Raw genomic sequence first — 9597 nt, 5'->3', positions numbered from 1 at the left:
TGCATTGGGCAGAGTCCTCAAACTGCTCTTATTGCAAATATCCAGGGCCTGCTTTAAAAATCATAACAGTCTGAACCTTTTAAATGCAAATTTTTCCTATTTATCTGGTTACAACCCAGTGAGTAGAATCCAATAACTCACCAGATTAAAGGACATACAGGTTTATATAGCAGAAGGTAATTGCAATTAACTAATATCCGGATGGCATTTAATACACATATTGTATTATTTCAATGAGATGAGACAGAATAATATTTACATTGCTATGAGCATTTTCTGTTTATGGAAATGGATTTTACAGTTCAGTAAGGTATGCAGGCGTTGTATCAAGAATGAGATGAGACCATTTAAAGTCTTGCGAATTATTGATATAAATTCATTTTGTTTTGTTTCATGCACCAGCGCTTCTTGCAGTGGCACCAGAAGAGCAGTGCAGTTTATAACAGGGGAAAAAAAAGAAAAGAAGAGGAAAGAGCAAATGTGAAATGGTGTAATTTATTCACAATTGCTTTGAAATTCTATCTGAATTGTCTCATTATTATTCACGTATTAGAGGAATGGTCCGAAACATGACAGCATGGGTAAACAGATGCAGAGCTTGGAAAATAGGTAATCTGACTGAAGTATTCATGGCCATTATTAAACAAATGTTATATTGCTTTTGGGTAAATCTGGTGATTTTATTTAATTTGACATTGTTTTCAAGATAGCAAGATAATACTGTTCGTTTCTAATGCTCTGAAATGAACAAAACAGGTGAAAATTGATGCCACATGGAATTATAATGTTTCAACAGTAGCTGGTTAGTTAGAATTCTAGAGTTTCATGAAGAATCTGCATACACTTATTAATGGACTTTCACATACAATATCAATGGTTAGAGTGTAGCAGTCCTGTTAAAATCTGCTTTCACTGAGTCACTATGCAAGGAGAGATTGTTCTATGAAGAAAAAAATCTTGGATGAGTATTTGGTTGAGACTAAACAGCAAAACTGAAAGAAAACTCACAGATTTAGTATAGGAATGGTAGATAAGATTATGAAAGCTAATATTTGGAAACTGCCTAAAAACTGCAATAAATTCTGCTGCCTAATGAAATTACTAAGCCAACAATAAACAGGAAGAATGTAATATCAAAACCTCATTGCATAGTGTGTCATCATTCTTTTATGAGGCATTCCTTCAACCTTTTACCTCTTAACACCTTTGGTGATCTTACATTATGTATCTGTAAGATATTCAATGTTCTCTTTTAGAGATTAAGCCTATAGGAAACATGAAACCTTAGGAATGTACTATGTCAGGTAATGATGCCAGAATTCAGCGTCAAAAAGCTTGGTTCAGGTTCAGAAGACGGTTTTAAATCATATGAATAGCTATAACTTCTACTAATTTATTTCAGAAGGGATTTCTCATATATACCCTCAAATATTTAAGACGCTTTGTACTATTTCTCAGGAATCCATATCTTCTCAAAGTGCTTTTTTGTTTTCACTTGAAGGCAGCATGGACTTAAAACAATACTGCAGGGAATGTACCGTTCCATAAAGCACATAAGGATGGCAGGATCCAGGAGACACAAGGCATAGAAAATTGTCGAAAATGATTAGATGGTACAACACATACTGCTCTTGAGTCATAAGTTCAATTTATGGTGACTTCTACTTCCAATAGATAGGATATTAAAAAAGGCAATAAAAATGAAGTTACATGAATAAACTTCCAAAAATGAGTGGAGTTCCACCAGTGATCGTCTCTGCGCTGGTAGAGGTAGAAGAATGGGGATGTTATGAACAGGGAAGCAGTCACTACAACAAATGAGCCTCAATGCGGAGCCAGTGGAGTCCTTGGCGAACATAACGAACCAGATTGGTCATACTGCTGTGTTGTGTTAAGGGTCCCATCACTGAGTCCAGGTCTACAAAGAATTCTGCAATACACAAGAAACATAAGTCATTCCTTCAGGCAATGTTACTGAAGTACATACGTATACCATGATTTCCCACTCAGCAGCAGCAGTGCAATTAGTAAGTTTGCAAGACATTGCACACATGAGCACATGGTCAGTAGGAAAGAAAGGCAGCAATATATTTAAGCAGACCAAATTAGATTATCCATACTGGAAGTTAGCCACAACGTAGTATGAGTGGTTGCCAATAGTCTTTCCTTAGCTCTGATGATATGCACTTTCTGTTTCCTGAGCCTAGCTTTGCTGACTGCATGATTTAAATAGCTGGTAACAAACTGCGGCATTTCCTTTTCTATGCTGTACCCTCTCCTGTGCATGAAGAGCCAGTCTGGATCTTACAGAAAGCCTTGCTTGCTCTTTTCCTCATCCTCCAAATTCTGTTACTGCCTCTGCAGCAGCTCTGGCCCTCTGCTCATTCTGCTGCAGCTGCAGACCCCAAAGGATGTGTGGGGTAGGCAGGGAGAAGGAATAGGAGAGAAGGAACACAGCAGGAAAATAACATCTAGGAGATGGAAACCTGTAAGGGGAAAGAAAATATGGGCAAGGCCACTGGGATCTGCTGTTGGGAAGGGTTAACAGAAGGTCACTAAACAGAGAGCCATAGTTAGGAAGTGACACACTAGTTTACTTTATGCCATGTGATAGATGCACTCTGGGTGAAAGACTAATCCTGTTAGAGCTAACAGACCTTTCCTAATTGCTTTCAATGGTGAACTGGATTGTGTCCTCTCTTCTGCCACAGCTGCCTTTTTGCTCACTAGGGTGCAAGCATTCCCACATATACAACACTTACACTATATTTAGGAAAGTGGAGCCTGCTCTCAGTTGAAGCCCCTCAGAGCTCAGATGACAACCAACAGTCATAGTAAACAGTGGCTGAGCCCTTACATTCTCATCCTATCTAAAATCCAGTACACGGCACTCAGCCAGCTAACACTGTTCTGGCTGCAGTTTGGGAGAGCAAATGTTGGGTACAAAATCATTATCAGTACTTTCTTCAGCAAGCAAGTGCTGCTTTGAGGTCTTCTATCCAAGTACTGACAGACTGACCTTGGTCAGCTTGGGAGCTACAGCAGTATCACAGCACAAAGTGATTCGGCTGGAGGCAAGCATAATGAAAGCTTAGGGCTATCACCAGTTGCGTTAAGATGCTGCAGCCAGCAGTTACATTTAATCTTCCTTCCTCTCTTTTACTCCTCTCCTCCAGTGTAAAATCAATGCATTTAGAAGTGAAATAATGCACTGTCTTGCTTGCATTCTAGAGGTCTCATTCTAGACTCAAATAAATAGTAATTGCTTTAAAGACTGAGAATTCACCTTAAAGCCTAATTTCAGTTTAATATTTCTTGAGAAAGCTACAAGCACTGAAGCCACTATTAAATTTATGCATGAAAGAACAGGCCTTTGTCCCTACAGAGCTGATAGTTTTCTGCTGTAGAGAAAAAGTGCTGCTATCTTTGGAAGCTTAAAAAAAAATCTGATTTTGTAAAGCCAGCTGAGAGTTTGATGTTATAAATGGTGAAAAATCTCTCATGAGCACAAACCAGCCCATAGGTTGTTTACAGTTTAGCCTGGCCCATTACAGATGCAGAGTTTGTGACAAACTCCATCCAGTCTCCCCCAGACTCTGAAGTCTACTGACCAGGGGAAATCCAACCAGAGGTACACAGCAGTATGTTCCCGCTCTCCTTTTCAAACCAGATCAGCTTGGCAGGTCACAGTTCTGCTGTTCTCCCTCTTGCCATGCCTTTTTATTTTAATGGCACATCTTTTGACAGGCTGACAAGAGGGGCTGCTGTCTCCTGCTCTGAGCCAGCTGGACATGAGTCAAGTCCAAACTGGGAGCGCGCAGGCATACTCAGAGGAGCACAAAACCTAAGCTGACAGCCGTGGACAAGGCGAGGCTGCACAACTCTTACACGGTGGAAGAAATCTCTTGTGTCTGCATGGGCATGACCTAAGAAACATCTATGACAGCAGTAAGATGTAGAGGTAAAGGCTATTAGACATTACAACGATGCGGCCACATTTTTACATCCATCTCTATTTGCTCATCAGGGACATGTTCTTGGGCAAGGCACATCCTGTGATTCAGAAGATTGACAGAAACAGTAAGAACTGACCACAAAAAAAAAACCCCACCAAAAAACCAAAATCCAAACCCCAAAAGACACTGGATCTGGTTTGTATTTTCTGTGGTGTGGTTTTTTTTTTTTTTTGTTAAGAAAATGATTTTTTATCTTACACGTGAGATTCTTTGTGGGTTTGTGTTTATTTGTTTGGTTTTTGAGACCACTCTTACTTGGGGGGGAATGAATTATGATTTTATAAATTATGATTTTTTTCAATTTTCTGATGAACTGACTGCCCAAACTCCTGAGAGAGACCAGGAGATCTGTCCTTTACCTGGGACTCAAGGCAGAGTCTGAGGTTTGCACCTATCCCGTTTGCTGTCACGCTGTATTTTTAAAACTCAGAGTCCATGTACCAGTGTCCTGGAGCATGGGCACCGCAATAGCCAGTCCAGCTGGCAAAGGTGGATTAGAGCTAGGCCTGCGGAAAGGGATGAGTCCTGTCTCAGCCACAAAGATAGAGGTGTTTTGGATTGAGAGGCGCAGATGGCACGTACTAAAATAATTACAGCTAGGTTTCATAAAACAACTGTACCATTTCTCATGTCAAAGTGTCTTAAATACTCTTGTAAATAGAATCCGTCATGTGATATGATGATGGCTGCAGAGTACCACAGCAGTTCTTACATACTTTTTTGTTATCCCATGAATTTTTCAAACTGCAGTCTAATTGTGTATAAATATGCAACTTTAAATTCAGTATTTAATTAGAAATGAGGTATCCTTCCAGACAAAATGTAAAGACAGACACACTATAGCATGTATGAAACTCTGATCTCTCTCCAATGGTTTACAGTACTTAAATTAAATCTGAAGTAACATGAACTTCCCATTCCCTGTAACATGGCTGCAGTTTGTGAAACAAGGTATGAAAAAACAGGGCACAATCCCAGATGCCTCGCTCATGTGAGAAATCCTCATTCATGTACCCAGTTCCACTAAAGTCAAAGGGACTGCTCATCTGAATAAAGATTATTCCTATATGGCTTTTCAGAATTGAGTTTATTTGACTGTAAATCAAAACGAGAACAAAGAGGAGTGTAGGGGGGAAATGCAGAGAGAGAGTCAGCAGGTTTTTTCTCATCCAGCTCTAGGACCGATAACAGCAGTGGCTGGGTACATTTTCTGTCTGCTGGCTGAATGCCTGAGCTATTTTGATTCAATACCAAGTAGAACATTTAACAACTCCACAACACACAGGACTAATTACAAGATTATCGCCATCTCTTTCTCCTATCAGAGCATCCTTCTGCATTCCCTCTTTAATATTCTGCAGTACATTTGACAGGGAATCACTTTCACATTTTGTGAAAATGGATGCAGCTATGGAAAAAACCCAAAATGACTGCACTGCTACTAAATTAACCAACGCGAACAAAGACAAGAAGCAGTGGGGAGGACTGGACAGAACTTCTATTATTGTTCCTCATCCAGGGATAGATCATTATGACCCACCATTCAGACATAAAACTCTATAAATCTCAAGCTTAGTTTCTCTAAATCAGTGGAAATTTGCCACTGACATTAATGGGAGTTAAGATCAAACTGCACACAGCGAGCACATTTGTCAGGAGAAGTCAGCCATCTGAAATCTCAGTATAATTTAAGAGAATGAGCCAATTCATGATGAGAATATTTCCCAGTTATGCTCTGTATCTCTAGTGTCAAAGAAAGCTTTGTTAATGATTTGTGCAAGCCCAAAGCTGGAATCTGAATAATTACATTATCATGGGGACGTTCACAGCTGGTCAACAATAGGCCAAATTTGTCCTTTAGTTACATCTCAGCCACTCCACTACACTTGATATAACCCAGTCACAAACTGCTTGCCAAAACTCCTTTGAAATGACTGTGGTAAAGACTTACATTTTGCTGTTAGGAATATACAAGCAGATTCGCAATTCAACCATAGGAGAGTCAAGGTCATGGCTTAAAGTGGACATCTCCTAACCGGACTCCCTGCATAAACATAACTTCTAATGTTTGCTTATTATCCTAGCTAGCATTTTAGTAGTCTTAAACCTGTTGACAGAGCAGTCTGAAAATAACCTTGGTGCTCTATGAGAAGCTGAAACTGTGAACAAACTTGCAGACTCAAAAGCTCTCATCACTTGGGGCTCATGTTCATTAAATTATTTGCCAGCTGCTTTGATAACCCCATGTTCAGTGTGTTACACATCCCCCCCTGTGCCTGACAAGAGAAGATATGCATTGGCTACAGCGACCAGCAAGCAGATTTGGTCTGTTTGCTCAAGCTGTCTCAGTGGTGCTCCTAGATGCGGTGCTTCTGGGTCCAATTCCCAACAACGCCTACGAGAACAGAAAGCAAGCTAAAGCTGATGAGCCAAAAGGGACAAAGCAGAAGCGGAGCGGGGCACCTTTGTTCTCCTTAGTCAGCTTGTCAGCCATGTCCCAGTGCTCGTAGCTCCGCAGGACGTTGTTGGTGATGTTGACATGGCTGGCAGCCATGTGGTGGATGCGCTGAGGGATGGTGATGGTCCCTGCCGAGGAGGAGCCGGCGGTGCCCGCACTGCTTCCAGCAGAGCTGACGGGGGACGGGCTCAGGGACATGGGTGATGGCGTTTCTGTGCTCCTGCGAGAGGTAAAGGGAGAGTGAGTCCCACACAACTTCACTGCCATCTTAAATGTACTTGAAAAATTAACTCTGCACCCAGTCAGTGGAGAATGTGTGGTAGTATTTCCTAGTTTTATGAGAAAGGAGAGCTTATAAAGTGGAATGACTGAAAATAAAAAGGGATTTAATTCTCCCATAAATGAACCTGTTATTTGAAAAAGAAAAAAAAAATCTATCATCAAAATAGAGCAATCTTTCAGACAAAGAAATATCTCATCGCTGTAATGATCTTTCTACCTGCTGCCAGAAGCTGCAATGGCAGTTAGAAAACACTAAATGTGCAATATTGGCTTATTATCAAAGCATTTTGTGAAAACCACAATGACAGTTTGCTCCAAAAACAGTCACCACAATAAGTAAAGTGCAAGTCTTAAAAGCACCCTGCAAAGCAGTTTTAGGAGCTGAGGGTACTGTAGGATTATGAATATCTCTATAGGATTCTTTAAGAGTGGCTATGGAGATTTGTTTCTAATTGCCTACAGTTCATCTGCACAGTTTTGTTCAGAGCAGTGTTTTAAGTTACCTACTTAGTGCAGCACTAATGTTCTAATATAGATTTTCCTTTAATTCTAACAGCAGCAATTAGGAATCACCTGCTGGCTGCAGGCAGTGCAGAGGTCAGCACAGCAAGCTCATGTTTAGAGCTGTGCAGCACTGAACGTTCACATACTGCTATTCTCTTTGAAATTTACAGAATCATAGAATCATTTAGGTAGGAAAAGACCTTTAAGATCATTAAATGCAACTGCTAACCCAGCACTGCCAAGTCCACCACTAAACCATGTCTCTAAGTCCCACATCTACATAGCTTTTAAATACCTCCAGAGATGGTGACTCCACCACTTCCCTGGGCAGCCTCTTCCAGTGCTTGACAACCCTTTCGGAGAAGAAATTCTTTCTAACATCCAAGCTAAACCTCTGGATGGAGATGCTGCACCCCTTCTTGAGAGGCTGCCACTGGGTGCCTCACGCTGTGCAACAGCATCAAGCCCACTCATACTCATTATGGGCCTGATCCAAACACCAGGGTAGAAAAGCTCCTCCTCTTGGCTTTACAGGACACCACCAACAGTCCTGAACATGAAGCGTGGGTACAGACCTGCTGTGCTGATACCTTGCAGGTGCCACAGGATAGATTGCCACCACAGCACAGCCTTGGGCTGAAAGGTATTTATGGCAACAGCTTTTGCTGCCGATTTTAAGGTCCTTTCCAACACTAACTATTCTATGATTCTATGATTTTCCAGCAGTGCCCTGCTATTACCTGTGCTTGCCAAAAAGCTCCTGTGATACATCCTTTTTCAGAGGTAAAGACCAAGTTAATTCAGAAGCTACTACCTTTTTACACAGCTTATAGTTTAAGCATATCCTATGGCACAACTGTTTTAGCTTTAAGTCTCAAAATATCCTGGTCACTTGACATGCCGCAGTGCCTTTAATGCACAGAAGAGCTGAACTATACTAGATTAGGTCTGGGAGCAGTTAAAAATCGTTAAGTATCTGAGGAGATCAGGAGTATTTTGTTAGAGGCACTTACAACAAGCTGACGCACTTCTGCCAAATAAAGCACATTGTTCATTGGATTTACCCTGTTGTGCACAGCCATTATTACTGTGGTGAGTCTATTAAATTGCTGTATTTTGTGCTTTCTGTCGCTAGAGGTGGGAAACATTTCTGTAATGAAACCAAGGAAATTTTGTTTCATTGCCAGCCTGGAACTCAGGCCAACTTTGTAGAGGTTCACAACCCTTTCAAACAAAAGTGGCCAGAAATCCCAGTAAGCCAAGCTGAGATTTTTGATGGTTTGAGATCCCAAGCAAACTACACTTCATGGCAATGGACAAGATTTGCTATGTTCAAAAAAAAACCCATAAGAATACCCTGTTGTGTCCCCATTCTAAACTAGGCTGCTGATGTGACTCCAGTGGTGCCATACCCTGATGGTGTTTAGTTTCTCCTCTGTGGTGTGTGGCTTCTCTTCCCATCTGGGAATAAGTGGAAACTGTAGAGCAAGTAGCCCTGGGGAAGGCAGAGCATGTGTTGCCACTGGCAGCACCAGGCCCGTGACAACCCCTGGGGTCACCAGGAAACATCTAAGATATACGGCAACTGAGCCAGCTGGAGAGCTTTTCTTCTGAGGGGACAGAAGACCTGAGTGTGAACTGTGGCCTTTGTGTGTTTGGTCATGGATGTTCACAATAATACCATTATAACAAGGCCTTGTCATACTCAGTTATTCTTACATGTCAGGTGATTCCTTCTCTGAATAAAGGACAGAGGTATGCACTTTCAGAGCTTTACTTCCTTATCTCCAAAGTTAGAGGGAAGAGACCAATCAGTTGGGTATTACGTTAGAAGTGATGCTGAACCAAATGCTGGGTTTCTGCTGCCTACCTTGTGTCCAGACAAGAATTTTCTCTTGCAGTCAAAACGCACTGAATCTAAAACCTGGGCACCTAATCAGCTCCTTTAAATAGCAAGCAAGATGTCATCATCTGCAGAGCACACACTTCATGGTGTCTATTATAGGACAGGAATAAAAGAATAACTTCTGCTCTATGAAATTTTTAGGTATAAGCCAGTTCTTAAGGAACAAAGGAAGAGAAGTGTAACACTCCAGTGGTCTATTTTGGCACTAAAATTTTATGTAAACCTTACTGTACTTTTATTGCAATACAAGGTTTCACTGACATTTCAATGTTTTGAAAAACTGGCACATATTGAATAATTTAATTTAGTAGTTGCTTTTCCAGTGTTAAAATATCTTTTCTGTTTTTATTTAAAAAGATTTTTTATTTCATCACTTCAGTTTGTGTTATAACGTATACTAAAATATCTCTATACATGCATATAAAACAATT

At 40.8% G+C, this 9597-nt stretch overlaps 1 protein-coding gene across 1 annotated transcript in view; it reads right to left on the bottom strand.

Moving 5' to 3' along the window:
• Nucleotides 1-1808: 1808 nt before the first annotated feature.
• The window catches only part of AFF2 (ALF transcription elongation factor 2), a gene marked incomplete at both ends in the record, with an annotated part of 338204 nt that continues 330415 nt past the window's right edge, over nucleotides 1809-9597 (bottom strand). The window contains 2 exons of the mRNA XM_080624489.1: nucleotides 1809-1930; nucleotides 6480-6694. Of these exons, the coding sequence (XP_080480615.1) occupies nucleotides 1809-1930; nucleotides 6480-6694 (337 nt within the window). The remainder of the gene's footprint in view (nucleotides 1931-6479; nucleotides 6695-9597) is intronic.

This window comes from Psittacula echo (assembly GCF_963264785.1).
Source record: "Psittacula echo genome assembly, chromosome: 8".
Lineage (NCBI taxonomy): Eukaryota > Metazoa > Chordata > Aves > Psittaciformes > Psittacidae > Psittacula > Psittacula echo.
Note: the sequence above shows the minus strand (reverse complement) of the source record. Positions and strands in the feature narration are given on the sequence as shown.